The 24,894-nt window shown below is 46.1% G+C and overlaps 1 protein-coding gene across 1 annotated transcript in view; it reads left to right on the top strand.

Annotated features, from left to right (window-relative positions):
- BRI3 (brain protein I3) overlaps window positions 1–7,618 on the top strand; it is a 98,976-nt gene extending 91,358 nt beyond the window's left edge. Inside the window, exon 4 of the mRNA XM_086940725.1 lies at window positions 6,604–7,618. Within this exon, the coding sequence (XP_086796851.1) occupies window positions 6,604–6,736 (133 nt within the window). The 3' untranslated portion in view covers window positions 6,737–7,618. The remainder of the gene's footprint in view (window positions 1–6,603) is intronic.
- The last annotated feature ends 17,276 nt before the right edge of the window (window positions 7,619–24,894 follow it).

Genomic DNA, 24,894 nt, shown 5'->3' with positions numbered 1-24,894 from the left:
AGTGTATGGTTCGCGCCGGAGGTCGTTCCTTTAGGAGTAGAGCTGCCATCCTTTGGAACTCTTTCCCGGCCCACATTCGGGGGCTCACTAACTATCTTCAATTCAGAAAAGCTATCAAACGTGTCCCTCCCCTCTTCCGTAGGCCTTCCTGTTTCCTGTTGCTCTTCTGTGCGAGGTCATTTCTCTGCCTTTCAGTGCTGGCACGCCTCTTTGCTGGGGCAGCTGTTGCGCTTTACAAACATATAACATATAATTATTTTTGTATACATGTCGTCGTACCCAACCCTTCCCCCCCCCCCCCCCCCCGGACACCCCTGGATTCTGAAATTGTGTACGGCTGTTGTGAATATTTTGTTTGATAAATGCATTCCATGTATTATTGGCTTATTAAAAAAAAAAAAAGGAAAAACACTTTTTGAACTCCCATCCCCTTTTTGGGGATTCGCCAAACAGCGCCAAAGATATGGGCAAATCAAAAAAGATTTTCTTGAGAAACAAAGGTCCTAACTACTAACTACCTCCTGGCAAGCGCCAGTAGGATATATGGTGTGATATATATTCTGAGTTTCTATCAAAAAGGTAATTTTCAGTGTCCTATATCTTTGGGGTCGGGAGATGAATCTCCTTGAAATTTTCCAAACCAATTTACCTGCTACTTCAGACTCAAGCCTATAGCCCGAACCACTGGAAGGAATTACACTAAATTTGGCAGGATGCTAGCTGGTGGTATGGCGATCGTGCTGTTTGTGATTTGGTGTAAATCCGTTGAGGAGATATTAGCTGGAAAACAAATTTGTATATAAAGGAATGCAGATTACCCGCGGAACCAACAGTCACTGTAATCTGATTGGCTGCCAACACCTGAACCAGGAAGTGTTGATAGCAATCTTCGAACTCTGCTTGAGTGGGGTCTCACAAAAAATTTAGGACTACCATGACCCCCCCCAAATCTGATGATGGGGTCCCACAGTGACCTCGCTCAGGGTATTAAAAAAAATAAAGTAAATCATTTTTGCTGTGAAATCGAGGGTGGATCTGGCGATTTCTCACTTCTTTTCAAGGAAGCGCCCGGTTGGCCCAAAATCCTGAAGCATGTGGGCCTTCCAAAAAGCAAGCGGGGGTGCATGGGGGGCCCACTTCCAAGGTTTTGTAAATTCCCGGGGCCACCACCTCCCCAGGGAAATTGTTTTTAATTATGCAGGGTGCCTGCACGGCACCCTCTATCCCCAGTAACTGCCACCTCCCTAGGGCTAATAGTAATAAAATCAAGGGAAGGCGAATCTCATGGCCCATCCCAGTGTCCATCACTACTTCCCCAGGGCTGTTTAATAATTGAATGGTGGGGGTCTCATGAGCCCCGGGGGCCACCACCTCCCCGAGGCCAAAATGAGTATTAAAAAATGGGATGGGGCGCGCTGCCCTCCTACTGGGCCGTTTTCGGACCGGGGGACAACCACCATTAAGGGGCAGGCCCTCATACAAGAAAGGACTAGGCCTTGCGGTCCCCCTCATGGAGCGAATAGTGGACCTGGAGACCGCCACCCCACTCAGGGCCTGCTCCTGCTATGTCCTGGGGTGCCCACCCACAGGACATAACTGTTTGCTGTGGCTTTGTGGGAGCTTTACTGCTCCCGCCAAGCCACAGCTTCCAGCAAGTGAGAGCATTGAAAATGCTATCGCTCGCTGGAAGAAGAGCAGAAATGCTTTCACGGACCGGGAGCTGCCTTTCCAGCAGCTCCCTGTCTGTGAAAGCAATGCTTGCTCCCACAGGGGGCAGGGAACGGACTGGGACAGCATGTGCCTTCAGCCTCTCTTCCTCCCCCCCCCCCCCCCCCCACCCCCTCCTCCTCCCCTCGGACCCCCAGCATTTAAGGGGACTTAATCCCCCAATCAGTGTAGTGTGCGAGGAGGTGAGTTTGCAAAGTGGTGGGGAAAGGAGGGTGTGGCCTCTGAAGACCCGGGTGGGGGGGGAGGAACCTAATCTCATGGGGCCCAGCCTTTTTAGAACTGATTGTTGTGGCTTGTTCCTGAGACCCGCATCACTTTAACCCTGCAAGAGTACAACCCAACTCGACCTGCAAGTCACTGATTGTCACTAGTGGTGTTTGACGTTGAAGGCAGTATTATCTTTTCAAAGTATTTTATTGCACTGATTTAATATTGTTTCAGAAAAATCAATAACTACGGTTTTATGTATGTTATTCCGGCCTTTTTGTTGTCTACATTACGATAAAAATACTCTTATTATAAACTGATGTCAGATTTCTATCCAGTTGTATCAATTACTTACGAACCATAATGGTGCTGTAAAATGCTTAAGAGTGACACCTGTTCCTCTATTAAAGCCTGACCGATTAGTCGTGGTAGTGACACAGAGCAAAGGATTTGAGTGTGAATCCAAGGACCATCTTTGGGGTGTTCTGATATGACGTGCTAATGCTACCCAACCATGTCACATAATATTCTACATTGCCCAAGTAGCGTTTGCTCCAAGCAACAACAACCAAATGCTTTGCAAATTAAATTTGCCCTTTTTTTCTTTCCTCACCCCTGCAGAGTTTCTGCTATAATCGCGTGATGGGGGACTGCCCCTTCACTCGAAGCAGACATTTGAACTGCTAGTAGTCTGCAAGGAAATGTTAGATGTAGCTGGATCTACAAACAGCATGGGAAAAAGAGCCGCTGTTGGCAGCTTAATAATAGAAAATTAATAAGTAAAGCCGCATGAGGTGAGGATCGACCACGTGTACTTTTGGAAAGGAACTTTTGACCCAGCCAGTAAAAAAACAAAACTAGATTCTGTGCTTGTAGCGCCCTAATTATGCCGACTTTCATTTTCTATAATCGCGAATACCTTATGTAACTTACTTAGTTCTATTGTAAAGCGCTCTGACACCTTTGGGTAATGTTCGCGCTATATAAAAATGCGTTAAATAAATGTAGTCCTATTTAATGCAACAGCGCCATCTTCTGGTTCTAACTTCCTTCACTTAGCTCGGAGTATTTTCCCCATATTTGTCGCTTATCTCGCCTTCACTTAAGGAAGTCTTTGGGCGGATAGCTTGCCTCTGCGGATTCATGATGTAGGATGTGTAGGCGTAAAAAGTAGCTAGGTTTCGTATATTTTGAACGCCTATTATCCTTTTTTATATATAATTTTTGTTGGCATTTTTCTTTTAAAAACATAACCTGTACATTGTGCAGGTTGCAAGACGTAATGCATTCAGAGGGTAGCATGTTGTACAGTAAGTAGATTAGTATGTAATATTTTGAACTGCACATCTCGGGATTATGCAAAGAATAAAAGGGTCATAAATGACACGGATAACAGTTGAGGATACATGAAGGAATGAGCTTGGGTGCCGGTAATGACAATCTGTTTCCCCCAGGGCACAACTCCTAAAAAAAGAAGTGGGGTCCTAACCTAGTTAATCAGTAAGCAAGTGGCATAACAGTGTGTGACATCACGCCGCGTGACGCACGTGACCTCACAGGAAATGGCATCTCAAGAAGTGACATCAGATCTTAAGCCCTCAAATACAGGTTTAGCAGGTGTATCATGAGTACATGCGAGCACAATTCGTGAATACTTGCAAACCCTCCTGATTTTAGGCAGAAGATTTACACTTTTGTACACTTCACATAAAAATATTGCCTTTTGTCAGCGTAAACCTTCCTCTAGCCATAGTGCTTTAAAAGAAAAAAATGGTGATATTTAAATTATTACAACGCCTCCTCGGGTAGTAAGCACTATATAAATGCTATTTATTTTGTGCAAATGCTGGGAAAGATCAACACATCTGACAGTGCTTGCATATCTCAAAAACGGGGACTGAATAAAGAAAAGTTGCCTCTCGTATGTGTGAAGTGCTAACAAGATGTGAGCCTTTGTTTCCCCTCCACTTCATTTGCATCAGGTGTGATGCTCCTGACTACTGCCAGCCAGAAAGCTCGAACAAAAGGAGGCCTGATGACCCCTCAAACTCTGCCTTTGTTAACGGCCAGCAGGAGTTGGAAATAAGTGAGCCCCGTCCCCACCGCACGTTGTTGCCGATCGAAAGCAGATGACTTGCAGGCGCTGCTGAAAGTGTCCTGGTATTAGGGAATTAGACCAGGACGAATTCAGCATCTTTATCAGTGTCGCCCAAGTTCTTGGCAGGGTGGATTGCGTCCACACCGTGAAAAAAGTGGGTGGACGATGTCACCCGCTTGTACCCCAGATTCGTGCCCTGGTTCCCCCCCAAAAAAGAACTGCTATATAACCGGACTCCATACAACGGCAGTTGACGAGAAGATACCGCACACGCTCAATGTGAGGCGCGGATGGAAGCTCGGATGGGGAGTGGCGGGGTGGAGAGGTGCGGTGGGGGGGGGCTTTCCCATATTTAATTGTAGTGGGTTCTGATCACTGTGTGTTCTGCCCAGGTAATCGCACTTGCTCGGTGTACACAGTGCTTCAAATGGAAAAAGTGTTGGTACACTGTACGCTTACCTGCTTGTTTATGAGAAATGCTGGTGCTATCCAATTAAAAGTATAGCAAATATCTTGAAGTTCCGGTACTCTCTCTCAAAATAAAACAGGCAGGGCACAGAGGCACGAAAACCGGATCGCAAGCAGGGCACAGGGGGCGGCACGAGGGAACAGACTCACAACGAGGTGGGGGGGCGGAAAGCACGAGGGAATAGACTCACAACAAGGGAACAGACGACAAAAAAATTACCTGCACAACGCCATGGCACCACTATCTTTCTCAAAGGCGAGGCAGAAATGCCTCGGAGAAAGCAGCGTCATTTTCTGATTCGGGAGCGTGGTTTTCTTTCTCTCCTCTTCCCATTGGATGGAAGGAAAAATTCCAGCCAATGGGAAGAGGAGAGAAAGAAAACAAGAAAGAAGCTAGAAAGACGCCCCCGAATCGGAAAAAGACTGGGCTTGAACAGTGACGCCCCTCTCCTCCAATTGCTGACCTCCGTATAGGAGGCCAGCCAATGGAGAAGAGGGGCGGGTACTCTATCCACTCTAGAAAACATTAAATCTCTGACCGAGACTGCGCAAGCACACCCTACGGTCCTAGACCTAAAAAGTGCTGGTACTCCGTACCATACAGTACCGGCCATTTAAAGCGCCGGGTGTAAAGGATAATCTTAGGAATACAGACAAATCGATCAATTCTGTGTGCATGAGAGTGGAAAGAGTATGTCCATGTGATCCCGTGATCCCTCGCAGGGGGGTGTCAAAATCGAGAAGGAGAGTAACCTGGAAGAGAGGCTGGGGCATTGTCAATACTGATATGAAGTACCAACCGTGTACCCGAGCGTCTCTGGCCATGAAGTCATCCAGACCTTGGAGTGACCCAGCGTGACAACTGGATTCTCTACAGGTGTACCTTTACTCAGGCCTGGGAAGTCTGTGCTCGGAACTTTTCCATTAATGTGTCCCAATCTAATGCAATGGATTTCTTGCTCAACCCTCTGTATTCTTCCCGCCTTTATGCTTCACTTCGCGCTTGGCCCCATTGTAAAAAAATTTTCCACCATGTATCTACTCTGGGAGGCCTTGGGGATTTCCAGCATTTTGTGAACACTCTTTGCCAATAGTAGGGATAGGCCAACAAAGCACTGGGTCACTTTAGAACTTTTGAGGAGAGGATATAACCCCAATCTGCAGTGCTCTAGTGTTTTCTACTGGTGCAGGCCAGTCAAGTCTGTCAATACTGCAGAGTCCACACGCCATTACCCTATAAGAGAAGGGTAAGTATATATCATGTGCATCAGTGAAGTTTCTGGTGCACAACAATGCTTTAACACTTAATCATGCAATCCACCCCACACCAGTTGTCTTCAATCCACCATACCACACCACACCACATCTAACCCCACACCAATCCACCCCACCTGAATCACTCCACACCAGACCAATACAAACCACTCACCCCAATCCAATCCACCACACTCCAATCTGCCCCAACCCCACTCCTGTATGTTCCACTCCAATCCGCCCACCTCCAATGTTCCACTCTCAATTCTGCCTCCCTCCAATCTGACCCCCTCCAATCCAAAACAGTCTGCCCTACTCCAATCCACTCAGCCTAACTGACTCGCCAGTGTCAACCACGGCATCGGCTCACGAGTAGGGAAGCTGACGACGGCCCTACCGAGGATGTTTGCTCGGATGACTGTATCGCAGAGCTCTTTTAATCCGCATCCGCCATCTTGACCTCCATAGCCATGCCCCCCTTTGGGTGCCCCTTGCTTAATTTTTCGCAACACAGAATCTGCTCAACTGGGGAACTTAGGTTTAGACCTCTATTTTAGCAAGACTTAATTTGACAGACTTTCTCTCCTCTGTTTGGAACTAAACATATGTGTTCTTTTTGTATCATGTTAATTTACATTATTAATATAGTTATTACAAAGCCTAAATACATTAACAAGATGGCCTAGTATGAGCATACTGTTGCCAAACAGCTTTAATTTAGCATTCAAATATTTTAATAATGGGTTTATATATTCACGCTCTTTCAAAGTTAATGTTTTGGATAATATAACAATGCGCAACGCTTTATAAGCATGTAATCCACCCCAATTTTTTTCCCCGTCCCACAGGGTTGGCGTTTTGGAGGATGACTTCACCTGCTGCGGGATCCTGTGTGCGATAATATTCTTCCCTATTGGGATTCTCTTTTGCCTCGCGTTAAAGCAGAGAAGATGCCCCAATTGTGGTGCAACCTTTGGGTAGGAAGAGTGGACAGACCAGACCTCTGCGGCCAATACTGCTGATGTACTTTTTTTCTCCATCCGATATAAATGTCCAGTTCTGTGTACACTATTAATTGATTAAAGATATTTCTATTGGAAAGCGTGATTTGATAGTTACTGCATGCGAATCCATTTGTTTCACCAGAGCAGTTGTGACGCACACAAGCAACCTGGTGCAACCACGTATAAATTGTGCCTTTCACATGGCTTGTGGGGGAAAAGGAGGGTGGGTAAAAAACTGCTGATGATTGCAGCTCAGCCCCCCATAATTTCCATAGGAAAGTTTTTAGAACTAAATGGTGGAGTTTCTTTGGGGTTTGAAAAATTGTAAGTTTGCATGATTGAAATCCCTTTACAACATGGATAAAATGTACAGTATGAATTTTTTACGAAGCAAACCTTTTTCAGATGTTAATGATATTTCGATATTAATGTATGTTTATGTTCACTGTGATTTGACTAAAGTTGAGTAAAAAGAAATTGTTGATTGGTAACTGGTGTTACGGATTTCACGACCTGCCTATGAAATAGGATGTGTTTAATAGGAATATTTGATTTCTTTTTCTGCATTTTGAGACTGTTTCGTATGCCCTGGCATTTGGCCAACCTGGGGGGCAGCGACTGCTAAATGTGATTCGAATAAGAACCAATAGCAGATGGCGCAAATACAATTCTGTAGCATCCAAACTGCTATTCTACTATTGTTGACTGTCCACGAAATTTAGAAGCAGTAATCCTTTCATAAAAATATTCAATGAATGTGAGCTTGCACTTTTATTTTTTTAAAACCACAAATGTTTTGCTTAGTTGCGTTATAAATGTAAAATTTTATAAGAATGTTTAATAAACATTTCAAACACTATTTCTGCATTTTATTTTAAGCCCAGAATGGTAGTTTGTAAGGCTGTAAATATTCACGTCGGTGGGGGACCAATGTTCAGTCATTTGTAACACAGCATAATCGTTAGACTAGTGTCTCTGAATATCTTTTTTTCTTTTCTTCAGAAGACCTTTATTGTACATTCCTAATCTTACACAGCATAGCATACAACCCCAGGGGCCGGCCGCATCATGATCAAATGTAGTTAAAAAATTTCTGAATAACACAGCCCATTTGCCGACAACTCAGGAGTCCGGCGGCGTGATCGATCAATTGTTTGTACATAATTCTCATGTTCACACCTGATAATTGTAGGTCCGGGTTTTCTGTTTTATAGCAACAATCTAACTTGAATGTAAAACTAACAAAGCACAAACCGTAAGGCAGACAATTTTAATAAGAGCACAATACCTGCCCCGTCCTGTATGTGGCATTTGCAATCTGTGGGTGAACAAATACCTCCACCAGAGGCTCGTTTAGCGTATTTCTCCCCTTCGGGTGAGTGACTCGATGTAGGTGCTGAATTGGTTCGGACTAACCAGTTTACTACTCCCATCCCTTCTGTATTACATACCGTCATGGAACTCAAGGGTCGCTATGCCTGCACACCCCTCCCCGACTCCTCTTACTCTTCGTCTGATGTTGTTTGCTTGTCCTCCTGCAGGGGTTCGCAAATCTCCCCCTGAATACATTCCACAGGGTCCATATCTTGTTCCATTTACGTGGGCAGGCCCTGGCTGTGTAGACTGCCATCTCCGTAATCACCCTATCCATGTTCGTACACCATTGTGTCAGCGTGGGGGCCTCTACCGCACCCCACTTCTGTGCTATATCTCGTTTCGCTATCATCATACCTATTGTGGACCACTGTTGGCCTTGTCTGGTAAGATCGTGCGGTTCCCAAATATTTAAAAGGCATTTACGTGGCTCGGGGACTAGGGACAACCCCATCGCTTGAAATATGGTGCGCATTCTGTCTCCAATACTCCATGATGCGTGGGCATTCCCATATAGTATGAAGAAGCGTTCCCTCCTCCCCACATCCGCGCAGACAGTAGGGATGTTGTGCCTGCTGTATTAAGTGTAGTGTCGTTCTTGTGTAATACACCCTGTATAATATCTTAAGCTGCACAAGACGGAACTTAGCCGATATGCCCACCTCCCTTGATGCCAATGCTTCATTCCATTCCGAATCGTCCATCTCTCCTATTTCCGCCACTCATTTATCTCTCCATTTTAATGTAGGGTCCGGTAGGTTGTTGAGCAATTTACGATAAGTGAGTGATGTAGCTCGCTCCAGCATGTAATCTGTGAAGAGGCGATCCTCAAGAGGAGATGCCTCTGGGACCTCCGAGTCGGGTGGAATGGCAGTAAGCAGTGCGTGCCGAATCTGCACATATCTAAACGATTCAGTCAGTCCTAACTAATATTGCTGTCGCAGCTGAGCGAAAGGGACCACCGTGCCTTTGTCCCACAGGTCTCCCACTGTTGATATATACCAATGTTGTCCCAGTGTGAAAAGCCCTTACAGTGTCTCAGGTTCCCCAGGGCTCTGGTGTCCCACAATGGGGTAAGCTTAGTAATTCGCCCCTTCCATCCCACTTTTGCCTGTGCTGTGTACCACAGTGCGGTAGTAAGTTTTGTGGGTCCCACCAAGTTGTTCATGAGGCGTTTATCATAAAGAGTTGCTAACATGATGCAGGGTACCTAGCTGTGCCCTGTCAGTCAGCCTTGTATGCCGGGTCATCCTGGGGTGCGTATATCCACTGGTTTAATGGGTTTCAATTGTGCCGCCCAGTAGTATAATTGCAGATTCGGCAGCGCAATTCCACCCCCCCCCCCCCCCCCTCCCCCCGTCGTACCAACCCCTGTTAATTTTATCCTGCGCAATACGTGCTGGGCGATTGCTCCACAGGAGGCCAGATATCGGCGCCGACATCCGCCTGAAATATCTGGGTAGCACCGGGTATGGTGTGTTATCTTGGGCATATAGAAATCGCGGTAACAACATAATTTTGTAGAGCGCCGCTCTGCCCAGTAGCGTCAAAGGTAGTGTCGCCCAATATTTTACGTCGTGTTTCAACCATTCTAACGGTGGTTTCAGACTTTTGTCAAAGAATTCCATTGGGTCTTTGGTGACATGGTTGCCCAGTTACTTAAAGGAAGACCCGCTATTCTTAAGGGGCATTCGTTGTCAAGAATCTGGGCCGGTCCCTGCAGTACATACATCTCAGACTTCGCCCAGTTTAGGGTGTATCCAGATACTTTCCCCTGCTCGTCACACATCACCAGAAGTGCCGGTATGCTATGATCCGGGTCCGTGAGATATACGAGCATGTCGTCCGCATAGAGCGAGAGACGATCCTCCCACCCTTCTGTCCAGGTAATGCCTTTCAATAGTGGGGTCGAGTGTATCCGTGTCGCCAGGGGCTCCAACGCTATCGCGAAGAGCAGCGGTGATAGGGGGCATCCCTGCCGGGTGCCCCGTGCTATAGGGAACGTACGGGAAATGTGGCAGTTCGCCACAACCTGTGCCATGGGATTAGTGTATAACAACCGAACCCTCTTGAATATCTTTTTTTTTTTTTTTTTTTTTTTAATTTTTTTATTTCATCATCAGAAAAACAAAGTGTAAACAATTGATTATTTTAACATATATATATCAGTTATAACAGAAGTCATTCAATTAGTGCTTTGTCACTTAAAGAATCAAACGAATTGTACAACATATTCTTAAAAGGCAAAGTTTAAACGAAAGCGAAAACAAAAAAACAACAAAAAAGAGGAAAAAAATGAAAAATTACAAAGAGTGCTAAGCAGTTTTTGACCCCACCGACTATAATCTTGTAAGAATAAGCATGAGTCTATCCCTCTTTTTAGTTAACCGTCTAATTTAATTTTCCATTTTTCAACTGGGGCCCATATCCGCTTCCCAAGCTGCTTTGCCTTCGCGCCTTTTTTTTCATATAAAGCTTTCTCTAGAGTATAGATAGCTAATAATTTTGAAAGCCATTGTTGAAACGAAGGAGGATTAGAGTCTTTCCATACCGTTGCAATACAAAGCCGGATCAGCGTCATTGCAATAAATAAAAATTCTTGATGGGGTACCTCCTGCCCCTCCTTTGCCGCCCCAAGAACCATAATCTCATTAGTTAATTTAATCGAGATTTTCAATTCCTCTTTAAAGAATTCCTCCATAGCTTCTTTAAGGGGATCTAGTTTAGGACAAGCTGCAAACATATGTATTGTGTCAGCCTCCATACTCTGACATCTTGGGCAGAAGATCCCACTCGTGCCCCCCCAACTGGCTATTCTATGCGGTGTATAATATAATTCATATAGAATATCTTTTTGAACAAAAATTATTTTTTTTGTAATTTACTTCTTCAAAGGTCTAAAAAGAAAATGCCCTTCCAAAATGCTGCTTTATTGTATCCAACTGAACTATAATGAAGCAGCGTGTCTAGTCAATGTTCTGTGCAATTGACACCATTTTAATGCACGTTTTTTGTTTAGGTTACAAACTAAAAACTTCATACAGATTAGTCTGAACTAGCTTGAAGTACAGGATGCCCACTCAGAACTGGTGTGTAAGAAGTGTACTGCAGTGGTCCCACGACAAAGCTAATGAAAAGGTTTAGATAAATATAGACCAGGAATCGGTACTATATGATTATTGCCCAGCTGGACAATAGAGTAGTTTAATAGTTTCAAATACGTTAATTCTGACAGAAAAATATGATGAGACACAAGCATGCATCCTACCAACCATATTTGACAAACAAGGGAAGAATAGCAAAACAAAATTGTGGAATTTAAACAAAATGCATACAATACAGAAATTACTAAAATTAATAAGCAAAAAGGTTCAGGCAGGAAATTTTCTGTTTGTAATTTGAAATGAAAGTAAAGCAAACTCGTATGACTTTCATACACTAATACACACAAAGAATGCTTGAATGAGCAAGTGTATAAGGTGCGCATATTAGTCAATGATGTTTCGATCCCCTTTACAGCAATAATGGGATCATAATCAGGACATTAGTTTACATGCCTGAATATAAAGCCGTATCAGTTTAGGAGGGGGACGATGAGCATTGGCCACATAGGTGCAGGCTGTTGTGTAGGTGAGAAGAGAGACGCCCTCATGTAGCGATTTTATCTGCTGATCGTTGTCAGGCTTTAGTCTGTAGGGGCGGCGTCCGCAGTCTCAGGACCACAGGAGGTCTCTGTCGACCTCTCAGTGGAGAATTAGGCAAATGCACATCGCCGCCGTTGAGCGCTCCTAACTCTCTGCAATTGTGCGAATAGAATCCTGTCCCTTGTTGATCTAATGGAATTTTTGCTATCGCCCCTTTCATTATGAGGGATAACATTTCCGCTTTGAGGGCTGCAAGATGTTTTTGAATCCCGCAGAGGGGTGGGCAATTTGGAGGTTTTTGTGAGAATTCCAGGGTGTGACCCTGTGTAATGATGTCTAATACCCATTTGTCCGATGTTATGGACTGCCAATGTGGTAGCAATTGAGAGAGGTAATGGAACTGATTGATATGAGACGGTGTCGGAGGCGCCTGAAGAATATCCCAGTCTGCGACCAGAATCTTGCTTTCCTCTTGCCGCAGATTTTCCCCTCCCTTGTTGCTGTAAAGATGTATTAGAGGATCGATATTGCTGATTGGAGGAGTACTGGCGGTAACCCTGTTGATGGTACGGTTGGTACCTATTTGATTGAAAAGAGGAACGTTGTTGAAAATGTCCTCTCGATCCTCTGCCCCGAAATGACTGGTAACGGCCATGCTGCAAAGATCCCAAAGATCTAGCAGTATCAGGGTCTGCTTTTATACCTTGAAGCGCCTCGTCAATATGTTTTCCAAACCAGCTTTCTCCATCAAAAGGCATGTCCATAATTTTAGATTGGACTTTAGGCCTAAAGGATGTTGACTTGAGCCACCCTTGCCTTCGAAGAGCAACCGCTCCAGCCATTTGTCGAAAAGCTATAGACACTAAGTCCATCGCTACATCTATGGACTCTGATGCGGCTCTGGCTCCATCTTGTAAAATTGTATTTGCTTCCTCTTTGTTATCCGGAAGATGTGACAGGAGTGGTGCGATGTCAGACCACATCTGCCTGTTAAATCGACTAATAAATGCCATTGCATCTGCCGCTTTGATCGATGCTGCTGCCATGACTGCAAAGCGCTTACCAATACCATCCATTCGTTTACCCTCCTTATCCGGAGGCGCTACGCAGGTTGAAATCGGATTTTTGGAGCGTCTTTGTGCCGCTTGAGTCAAAACAGACTCCGGACGAGGATGCCCAATTAGACATGCAATTCAGAAAAGGGGGTGGTGATGAACAGAGTGTCTGAATTAAGCAGACCACTCTTACCCAGTCCAAAGATCAGGGCTTGATCCATCACCGTTATTTAGCTCACTGCACCATCCCAGCTCAGAACCTGGCTATATGCAAATCAGTCTGTCCCTGGCCCAGTGCATCATGGGAACAGGGCAGACTAAACTACCAAGCCAATTCTTCACCAGAAAGGAGACAAGCTTCCGGGGACCGGTTTCTGTGAGTGTTGTGTTTAATTCAGATACTCTGTCCATCACCACCCCCTTTTCTGAATCAATTAGACATGCAGGCGCCGTCTCTGGAGCGCGGTATTTCTTATCCAGTTTAGGATTTGAAGCTGGAGCTGATGCCAGATTTTTCATCAATTTTATTCCTTCATCCCAGATATGCAGGATAATCGGAATAGCTCTTACGAACTTCCGAGTTGACTCTTTGAAATTACAAAGGAAACGCTCACTTTCCTTAACCGGCATAGAAAACTCAAACCTTTTAGTGGCTTTTTCAATGACGTCATGAAAACCGGATATATCCTCCGGCGGAGAACTTGCTTGAGGTAATGGTGACACAGGAGAATTTGGAACGATTTATTGGTCCCATTCATCCCCAACCACATCATCCTGGGGAATCTCTCCTTCCTCCGCTTGATCGTCATGATCAGAATCCATTAAGTCATCCCTAATAGTTATTACTTTCGGAACGTCTACACGTTGAACTGGAGGTGGGGATTGAACCACTAGTGTTTTTCACAGGTTGAGAAACATTTGCAGGAGTAGTAGTAGGGACTGAAGCGTTATTCTCCGGAAAACGATGTTAATAACTGTATCTTGTTCCTCAAGTCAGAAATCAAAGATACAGGCACTGACATAGCCTCCTCTTGAACATTGGGACTTACTTCCTCTTCATCCTCATAATAAGCCTGATGAAGACTCAGCGCTTTGGGCCTCTTACTGGACTATCTTTAAAAGAGAAGTGTTCCTGAACTTCTTGAAAATCTTCCTCTTCAGAGTCTTGATCTGAGTCTTGACTTTTAATATGGAGCTGCGAGGGACTATAGGCAACTCCATAAGGCCCTTCTCCTTCAGATTCCTGGCAATCCAGAATAGTGGATGTAAGAAGAGGTGAAATCCTGGGAGTGGAAAACTCTCCTTTTTTTACTAGTCGACGAGCCCGTCGATGGGACAATCCTCTTTATGGATATGAAAGTAGATGCGGTCATCGTTGGAGATCCAACAGTAGTCATCATCGACTATTTTTTCGTCGTCTACTGGACCAATGAATGCATCGTCGACGGGACAGTTGTCGACTAAGATCTTGCCGTCGACGAAGGCCTGGCACTCACTGTCTACTGAGTCGTCATCGATGTCGACTAGGCTATCGTGGTCGAGATGGTGGTCGTCGACGAGATCGTCATCTGAGTCGTCAGCGATCTGACTGAAATATGAAGATTTCGACGACTGTAACGACGACGGAGCCTTCATTTTTGAAGTAGACTTGTGAGGAGTTGGAGGAAGAGAAGTTTCACCTTCTTTAGTTTTTCCTGATTTCTGTCTCTTTTGTTCTTTTTCCTCAGTGGACTCTCTCTTATGCTTTTTAGAGGTGTGTCCTTTGGCTTCACCATCGGACTCGGAGTCTGTGGATTTTTTCTTTTGAAGCCATAGTAATAGTCGTGCTTCTCTATCTTTGAGAGTTTTAGCAAAGAAGGTGCAGCAATATTTGCAGTCCTTAGGAACATGCTTGGGATACAAGCAGTACAAGCATTCCCTGTGTGGGTCCTCAGAAAATAATCTGGCTTTGCCACAGGATCTGCAAGATATGAAAAGCTTCTTCTTGGAGCCTTCAGACATTTTGAAGTAAATAAGCTTGAAAAAAACAGTACCTTACTTCCAACTGTAGAAGGTCAAAAGTTCAGCAGAGAGAACAACTGAGCTGAGCTCAGGGAGACTCCTTCTCACAAAGGTGGTTGGAAATCTGAGGTATGGTGGCTCTGCTGGGAATGGTGTAGGCTGGTGCTGACAACTGATTGGCTGTAATTTGGTCCACATAATCAGGAGAGGTTGCCTATTGTTTTACTACTCTATGGTTTCCAGGCATTTTTTTTCTTCTACTGCTATGGTTATTCTTTTACCGGGAGACTCCCACCATGACGACGGGGAAGATACAAGCATGTGTATCTATGAAAGATACAATACTGGAGAAATGTTAGCATACATACATCGCGCACATCTTTTTATTTCTTTCTTTAATTCTTTTTCTACCTCCAGTGTGTCCACTCCATCTTGTGTGGGTATATATATATGTGTTTGTGTGTTTATAGATAGATAGATGGATATAATATAATTTAAATGAGCACACATTTGTGAACTAATATTACTGTCGTTTGAATCAAGACACCTGGACAGGTGTGTGAGGGCGCTCCATACCAATTTCTGATGAAGATGCATCAAAAGTTTTTTTTCTTCCTGTTTTGTTGCCTTTTCTACTAAAGCCCTTATCTAATTTTTGTTTTCCTTGGCTCGTGTTTTGCCTTTACAACGTAGACGCGCTTAACTGGTTTTCGTTTGTGTCTGCTCGTGTTTTAGGATTGTAGCTGGCATGGCTAGCTAGCCATGTTGTTTTCCTTTAGAAGTGGCTTCTCCATGAGGCATTTCAGGCTGTCTGAGTTTATTTTCGGCAGCCCCATATCCTGGAATTAAATTTTGTCACTCTGTATTCTGAATGTTAGATCATTTATGCAAAACGCATGTGCAGAAAAAAGTCAAGCTTAGAAATTCACAAACTTTCTCTAAAGTGCATCAACAAATCTGTTGAACTTTCCCTTCTTCCTTCACTCTTCATTTATCAGTCGGAGGCTGTTTGAATTATCAGAGCGCTTTCATCTTCAGAACCCTGTGACTTTTGACAACATTTTTGTTAATTAAAGGCGAAATATTACAAGAAGATGTTTGTATGAAGCTGCAGCGTCCCCTAGTAGTATAGAAGGTACTTTTGTTTAAATTCAGTCTAAAACCTTGCATGGTGGCTGTTTACTGATGTGTAAGTTCTTTGTTTTTTTGCGCGTTATAGCGCCGCATTTCAACCTCTGTTTTCCTTTTCCTCCAGTTAATTACTAGTTATATCAGTTTTTTGTAAAAGTCGTTTAAATGAGGAACCCATCAAATGCACCTAACAGGACTCAAAATCTACTCGCCCGCTCGTTATGGTGAGCCAGACTTATTCAGGAGGAGCTATTTTTAGGACCTGCTTCCCCTTTCTGGCGAGTAGGAAGACAAACTGAATTTTGACTTCTGCCTCTGAAAGCGGAACAAATGTGATAAGATGAGTTGTAAAGTCATTTTTATTGCTCACAAAGTGAATGAGCAATAAATATGCCACTAAATTGTGTTATCTTGTCACATTTGTTAGGCTTTCAGAGACAGAGGTAGAGTACGTTACAGGTGTGTTGAGTAGATTTTTCAAGTTACTAGACTTGCAGGTCTAGTAAAATTTGTATGATTTTTCGAGTGCTGACCCATTTTGAAGTTAATTTAATGCATTCACACGCAAACAGACTTAGTAATATGGAGACCGAAAAATAGAGTACACTTGTCATTAATCCTCATTTGACAACATCATGCAATGCAAAATGTCAAATCAGTTCAAAATTCACGATTTTACTTCTTCGAATGTGACCGATCTATAGTGACACGACCCATCCGCTATTGCAGTGTTTCTAAGCTACTACCAGATGACGCACATCCATCATTTTCTCATTTGTTAATGCTTCCTATACGACAGGCACGCTTTTAGGGACATCCTAGTGATACTCCGTGCTCTGTCAGTACTTGGGCAGGATGACTTTCCTTTTAAATTATCATTATTTTGAGACGTTGAGAAGCTGAAAAGTCAGTGTTTCATCACATTGCAAATTAAGGGAGGTTTTCCACCAGCTGTAGCATTTTTATTTCAGCAAATTAATTGGATTCATTGTTCTCTATTTTTTCCATGGTAACCATTTAAGATGGTATAAGGGTATTTGCAATTCACTGAAAAGTCATTGTGGGCCTAAATCCGACCAAATTCTCTTTTTGCCATAACAACCTCACGCAGAACCAGTTAGTTTCTCATTGTGTATAAATCGAGCCTTCCACTCATACCATACGAAATATAATACAGAGGGAAGCATGTAACTCCCAGAATTAAAGTATGAAACTGCAAGATATGTTACTGTACACTGAATATTCTCAATAAATTACACTCGGGTGCTATGGTCGCTAAAAAGAGAACTATTAATTTATATCCTTATTGCAATATACTTGCTTCATTCTTAGCAGTGTTGCTGTACTCCAGTTTTCTTAAATAAATGATCACAGGCTGGCAGAACTTGAAAAAAAGCAGACTGGTGTATGTCTCTTCAAATGCAGCCTGCCTTCTAAGTAAAATGATTCCCCTTATTAATCTGGGACTGATGTTCAAGGTAAAGCAATATACATATAAAAATGTTATAGCTTCTAATGTGCTCTGATAGGGATGGTCTTCTTGTGCCTGTTACAACCAACCCCTTATGTATATATATATATATATATATATATATATATATATATATATATATGCTTCTAAGTGTCAATACAAGGACGTCAAACCTTCTACCACATGGCGTGGCAAGCGTCCTCATTGGGCCTGCTCTTACTACACCTCATCCAGCCAACACTGCCACATACTGCCCTACCACACATACACTGCACGTTGACTCCTTCCTTGCACTACCTATGTGACCTCCAACCCAACTCTGTAAATCCTTCACTTACAGCATCATCTCTACCCTACACCAACGTCACTACCAGCACCATTGTAGGACTACATATACTCTTAAATGTACAAAAGGTGATGGGAGTAATAGTTAAAAATTGTCTAATTATTGGCAGTCGAGTGGGGGTAGCATTCCAACCCCATACTTTTTTTTCCCCTCCATGCCACCTCAGCTTAGACACAACCATATACAAATTTGTCTTGGTCCTCCTCTAACACAAACTGTCAAGCCAGGTCCTCTCATCTAGAATACAAGCAACACAAGACTGGTGTCGGCCTATTTTGGCCTTTACAGTCGGGTGCATCTTTTGTGTGTTTAATCACATATACCCAAAGAACATGCACCGCCACAATAAATCAACCCCTGTACAACATTTCACACCACAATCTGCATGCAAAACTTATCCATGGACCTCTACATTGAAGACCCTATAAAAGCATGACTACAGCCTAAAAGGCTTGCGGCCTTCTTTTCAGTGGAACGGGCGCATAGGGTACCGGGTGGCAGGCCGAAACCCAGAGCCCCCAATAAGACCGGTGCTGGCCCGCATCTTCAACTTCTGAGACAGAGACCCCATTCTTCAAACGACCAGAGTTGCACCGCCCATCCGAGTGCAGAACTCTGTAATCTGTTTCTTCCCGGACTATACGGCGGCGGTCTCAGCAAGCCGCAGAAGTTTATATCGAGGTCAAGAAGGTGCTGAGGGCCCGTGGCTACCATATTCCATGCTCTTCCCGGCAAAGCTCCGTGTAGTGGCAGACGGCAAAACCTGGTTTTTTGAAACTCTGGAGGAGGCCCATGACTGGCTTGAAGGGTGGCGAACGGCGAAGAGGTCCGGAACAGCGCAAAGGAGCCGACCTCGTCTTGGGAGAGAAGGAGATCCTGAGGACATTGAACAAGGTGGGGAAGAGGTAGAACAATTACATGACGCAGGAGAATGAGACCTTCTGGGACTAACCACCTCCACGTAAGGAGGGTACAGACTGGTGTATGTTATGGCCCATCTCGGCACTATGACAAATAAACTGATGGATGAGGACTCTGGGGCAAGGGGAAGATGCAAACTTTCTCTGACTTCCTGCTCCCACACATGCAAGTAAAGTTTTGGGGACTGGGTACCAAGCACTCTGCTGAGTTGGGGTGGCGGGCAGTTTTGGGTCCGCATGGCAGGGAGGTGGGGGAGTCGGGACTATTTCTAGATACTTGGTGTACTGGTGCTTTCACAGTTATGCACAAAGTTAGTTATGTAGTAATGGCGCACACGGTGAGGCACACAAGTTCAATACCGGGAAAAGTCACTAGCTTAACTGGGCCCGTTGGGAATGGAACTGGGTGACGCAACACAGGTTCAGTCAACGGAAGGCCCCATCCACACAATACCAACTCTTTCCCTACTCACGTGGAATGTACGTGGCCTCGGAGATAACATAAAACGTGGCTTAGTACTGCAATGCATCAAAAGGGGTGCCACGGCAGTGGTATTCTTGCAAGAGACACATCTTAACAGATACTTCCAGTAAAGTGATGGACAGATGGGGATACAAAATGGTGATACATTCCGAATTCACGTCTGGATCCAGGGGGTGGGTATATTGGTTAAGAAGCAATTCCCATTGATAACAGATGTTAAATCTGATGGGTCAGGGAGATTCGCAGCCATTGTTACACAGTGGGAGGGGTGACTCCTAAACATAGTGTCTGTTTACATCCCCCCAGCGTTGCAAGCAGTGACCCTCCCAGATCTCAGTGTGTTCCTACTTGGATTGCCGGAGGGGGAGCTACTTATAGGAGGGGACTTAAATGCTATTTTGAATGAATCCCTAGATAAGTTTGCTTTGAGAGCGGGAACCCCCGGAGTATTGCGCCTGGGGAGCTTCATGGATGCAATGGGTCTTACAGATATATGGAGGAGACACCACCCAACAGAACGCCACTTCACATATCACTCAAGTGTCCATAATAGCCTAACAAGAATAGATTATTTCCTAGGTTCGCTGGGAAGCCTTAAAAATGTAGATACTATAGAGATTAGGCCCCGGGGCATATTGGATCATTCCCCACTGTTGCTAAGATACACTTATCACCAGAAGCGACGCCGGATCTACCCAATATGCCCTGGCTATCTGCAAGTTCCCAAGATCAGGAGGGCGCTCAAAAAGGTATCGAGCCACTACTTTCAGGACAATGCAGGGTCCGTTGCCTCTGCAACCACCCTCTGGGAGGTGTTCAAAACAGTCATTAGGGGACAGGCCATAGCTTCCATCACAGCACATAAACGGGAGGAGCAACGAGAACTGTGGAATCTAGAGTCCGAATTGCACACTGCAGAGATCCAACAGGCTAATGACCCAACTCCTAATACATCCCGCGCCTTAAACAGCAACAACATAGAGAACTCCTAACAGAATTGAATAGACAGCAACTGGAGGCAACCCGCCATAGAGTATATGACATCGGTGATAAGGCCAGGAAGTTACTGGCATGGCTAGATAGACGGGAGAAAAGTGATAGGTGGATTGCACTGGAGGCAACACGCCATAGAGTATATGACATCGGCGATAAGGCCGGGAAGTTACTGGCGTGGCTAGATAGACTGGAGAAAAGTGATAGGTGGATTGCACAGCTTTGCACGGAGGAAGGACAGGCAACAACTGACCCACACACAATAGTGTGCCTGCTGGCGGGCCATTTTCAGGTAATCTATTCGTCGGACTCTGAGATGTCCCTAGAGGAGGCGCCGTCATATGTACAAGACCTTGCAATGCCCAAACTAACCGAGGAGGCGCTAGAGTTGGAAGATGATCTTACTATAGACCAGCTGCAGGCAGCCATTGGGGCACTGCAGTCGGGTAAAGCTGTAGGGCCAAATGACATACCTGTTGAACTCTGTAAGACTTCATTACACCTTATTTGTTGAATATGTACACTGATAGTCTGAGGATGGGCGAATTCCCGACGGACCAACGAACGGCCACCATAGTGGGTGTTCTGAAACTAGGGAAACCTGCAGATAAATGTACCTCCTACCGGCCTATCTCCTTAATAAATGCAGAGGCTAAAATCCATGCAAAGCTGCTGGCAAATCATCTCACGCCGCATCGATCGAAACACATACACCCAGATCAATCAGGCTTTATGCCAGGCAGGAACACGGCTCTTAACCTGAGGAGACTACATGGTATTCTTGCATTTGCAATTAACGTACAGGAACCGGCAGTGGTGCTTTCGCTGGACCCCATATGGGGTCAAAGCATTTGGGGTTTGGTCCAATATTCTGCTCCTGGGTTAAGCTCTTGTACACCAAGCCAATGGCCCGTCAGGGTTCGAAAAATCCAAACAAGGGAGGAGCTACGCGGGCATCCAAGATGGTTGCGTGAGCAGAGAGCTCCCGAGACCCGCGCCGTCCTTCTTTATCTATCCTTCACTTATCCTGTTCATTTTGACGGGCTTTTGCAGCGCCATCATCGCTGATGCTACTGATCCTTCTCTGGTCAAAATCGGACCCTGGGGACCATTTTTCTGAACTCTGCAACTTTCCGGCCTGCCCGCGGGCGCGACCGGGGACTCGGCTGCCCATTTTGGCCGACCTGTAATTGAACAACAACGGCTGCCTGGCATCTGGCCCGCCGGAGGTGTATTGCTTTCACTTTCGGTTTCCTTTTCTTTGTTCCCGTCTCCTCCTACTCTGCTCTGCCTGCGGCCCTCTCGGCCTGCACTATCCTCCGTTGGACTGGCAAGGAGGCTGCGACACCTCTGTCTCAGCGGCGCATCGGAGTTTTGAGACTTTTCTACCTTCTCGTCACTTCCCCTGGCTATCTGGCCGACACTGAATGCGAGATGGCGACGAAAGTGGAGGCCGAAAAACGCCGGAAGGCGGCAACCCGGGGGGGATCGATCCAGTCAAACATGATCGAACGCTACACCCAGCCGAGGGGCTCCCCCGGGACCGTATGTATGGGTGCTGAAGGACTTCAAACGGACACATCGGCTACTTCGGAAGTGTCGCTCCAAGACCTAATGGCTGCCATTACTGGACTCAAGGCCGACATGAGTCAACAATTTGAAGCTGTGGTGACCAAAATAGACACGGTGGCGGTGGATGTGACTCTGATTCGGGCCGATTTGGCCAAAACAAATGAGCGGGTGAAGGCACTAGATCTTAAAACGTCGAGCCTGGTGAACGACATGGCTGAGGCGCAATCCGAAATTGGCAATCTACGTGCATCGCACGACTTACTGCTTAAGCGGATGGAGGACTATGACAACAGGGCCAGGCGGAATAACATACGCCTTGTCGGAGTGCCGGAAGGTGATGGTGCTGTAGCTACCGATCTCTTGGTCGAGGAACTCATAGTCGCCCAACTGGCTCCGGCGGGACTTAGTAAGTTCTTTGCCGTGGAGCGCGCCGATCGTTTTCCTGGAGGTCAAGTGAAGCCGGGGAACCCACCGAGGCCTATCATCGCCAGGCTTTTTCACTACCGAGACAGGGATGCTATCCTCCAGGCCGCCCGTAAACATGGTCCCCTGAAGTATGACAATAACTCTGTCTCCATATATCCCGATTTCACTCCTCAAGTGCAGCGGCAAAGATCAGGTTTTCTTGGAGTGAAGCGTCGTCTAAGGGACCGGGGACTGAAATATGCCATGCTGTTTCCGGCCCGGCTCCGGATCGAATATCGGGAGCGTGCCTATTTCTTTGATCAACCTGAACGTGTAGCCGACTGGCTGGACTCGTTGCCGGCAGAGGACTTTGGGAGCGGAGGCCCTGGTGGTGCGGAAGGTGGTGCAGCGGCCCAGGAGTAACAGATGCCCTAGAGGTTCCGATTGAGACTATGAAACGTACTGTGTACATTGACTTATTCCCTAATGACTCTGCCCGTGGCGGTGCGGTAACGGGTGATTTCTCCCTTCCTCCTCGGGGGGGTTCTTTGTGTAGAAGTATGGGGCGACAGGCACACTGCAGTTGGGGGTGGCTTTTTAGTCAGCAGGGGTGCAGGGAGGGGGGTGTTGTAACGGGTTTGGGTCTTGGGGTTGGTGTTTGGGGACTGGGTTCTGTTTTGTTTAATCTGTTTTGTTCTTTGTTACATGGTATTTCACATCTTGCAATGACTTTTCATAGTGGGTTCTGCTGGGGGGTGGGTGTGGAATGTTTCTGTAGCAATGGGAGGGGGTGAAATGCGGATTCTTTCTTGGAACGTAAACGGTTTGGGTGACAGGATTAAGCGGGGCATTGTACTGCAATTCTTGAGGCGCCACGCCCCTGATGTTGTGTTTCTTCAGGAGACCCACTTGATTGGCAATGCTTGCAAGGCCTTAGACCGCCGGGGTTATCGACTGGTTGCACATGCGGGTTTCACCTCGGGTTCCCGGGGTGTGGGTATTATGGTAAGGTCTTCCCTTGCTCTTGCTATCGACGATGTTATCCTTGATGAGCGTGGGCGGTATGCTGCTGTCTCGGGGAGGTGGGAGGGTAAGCAGGTCGTGTTTGTTGTTGTCTATATCCCCCCGGGACTGCAGGCTACCACTTATGCTGATTTGGGCAGGACTCTCCTTGGGTTGCCAGACGGCTTGTTGGTCCTGGGCGGGGACTTCAATTCTGTCATGTCCGGCGACTGCGACAGGCTACCCCCTAGAGTATTGCCACAGTCCCAGATGTGGCTCAGTGAAATGGCTGACACTTTTGGTTTAGTTGATGTCTGGCGCTCACTACATCCTACACTCCACCAATACACTTTTCACTCTGGTGCGCACGGCAGCCTCTCCCGCATCGACTATTTTCTTATGTTAGCCTCCACTTTGTCCACTGTTCGTGAGATTCGACATCTCCCCCGGGGTATCTCGGACCACTCCCCCCTGCTAATTACGATATCTGTGGGCGGTCTTCCTGGTAACAGAGTTCCCCCGATCCCTCCCTGGCACTTTCGAAACCCTCGGCTCCGCTCAGACTTGATTAAGGCAATAGATTGCTATTTTTCTGAGAATATGGGCTCAGTCACTTCCCCCACTGTTCTCTGGGAGGCCTTTAAGACGGTTATTCGGGGTTCCGCCCTGTCACTCATTGCCACCGAGCGTAGGGTCAAGGGGGAGGCTGTTGTGGCCCTTGAAACTGAAATTACTGCGCTTGAAAGTGAGTTGGGTGGGAATGACACGCCTGCACTGTTGCATGAATTGGAATTAAAGCAAGCAGACTATAAAGCCTGTGTCACGGACGCTGCTAAATTGATGCGGTCTAATCAACTTGGTCGACTGTATGATGTGGGTGACAAGGCTAGCAAGCTTCTTGCGTGGTTGGATAAGACTGAGCGCGCGAGTCGCGTTCCCTCCATTGTTCGTGATTCTGGTGTGACTGTCTCCGATCCGGGTGAGATTGTTGAGTGCTTTGTTGACCACTTCCGTACGGTTTATACGCCTGTTAGTGATCGAGATGAGGCCGACTCTAGGCTACTCCTACGTGACATTGCTCTGCCTACTGTGTCTGATGCGGACTGCCTCGCTCTGGAGGCCCCCTTTACTGTCGACGAGATTGCCCTTGCAATTCGTTCCCTTCGCTCGGGTAAGGCAATGGGCCCTAATGGACTCCCCATTGAACTCTACAAGCTCTGCCCCGACAAGATGGCCGCCCACCTCCGTCGCATGTTCCTCGAGGCGGTTGAGGCTGGATGCCTCCCCCTTGAGCAGCGCCTCGCTACCATAGTGGTCATTTATAAGGATGGCAAACCTCGTGACCGTTGTGCCTCGTACCGCCCCATCTCCCTCCTTAATGCTGAACCCAAAATCCTCGCTAAGGTGCTGGCCAATCGGATGCTTGCCGTGATTTGTGACCTGATCCACCCGGATCAATCCGGCTTCATCCCCCACAGAAACACTGCTCTTAATTTGCGTAGGCTCCACAGTGTCCTCGCGAGAGCTCCTATTCTCGCCGAGCCAGCAGTAGTCGCTTCCCTTGATGCCACGATGGCATTTGACACTATTGAATGGCCCTACCTATGGGCAGCCCTCGCTAAATTTGGCTTTGGCCCCAATTTCATTGCTTGGGTCAAACTTCTCTATGAACAGCCGCTAGCCCAGGTCGCGGTGAATGGTCGGTGCTCGGACCCCTTCCCCTTGGGCCGTGGCACA

This window comes from Lissotriton vulgaris, chromosome 10 (assembly GCF_964263255.1).
Source record: "Lissotriton vulgaris chromosome 10, aLisVul1.2, whole genome shotgun sequence".
NCBI classification, from domain to species: Eukaryota; Metazoa; Chordata; class Amphibia; order Caudata; family Salamandridae; genus Lissotriton; species Lissotriton vulgaris.
The sequence above is the reverse complement of the archived record's forward strand: the minus strand, read 5'-3'. Positions and strand labels throughout refer to the sequence as shown.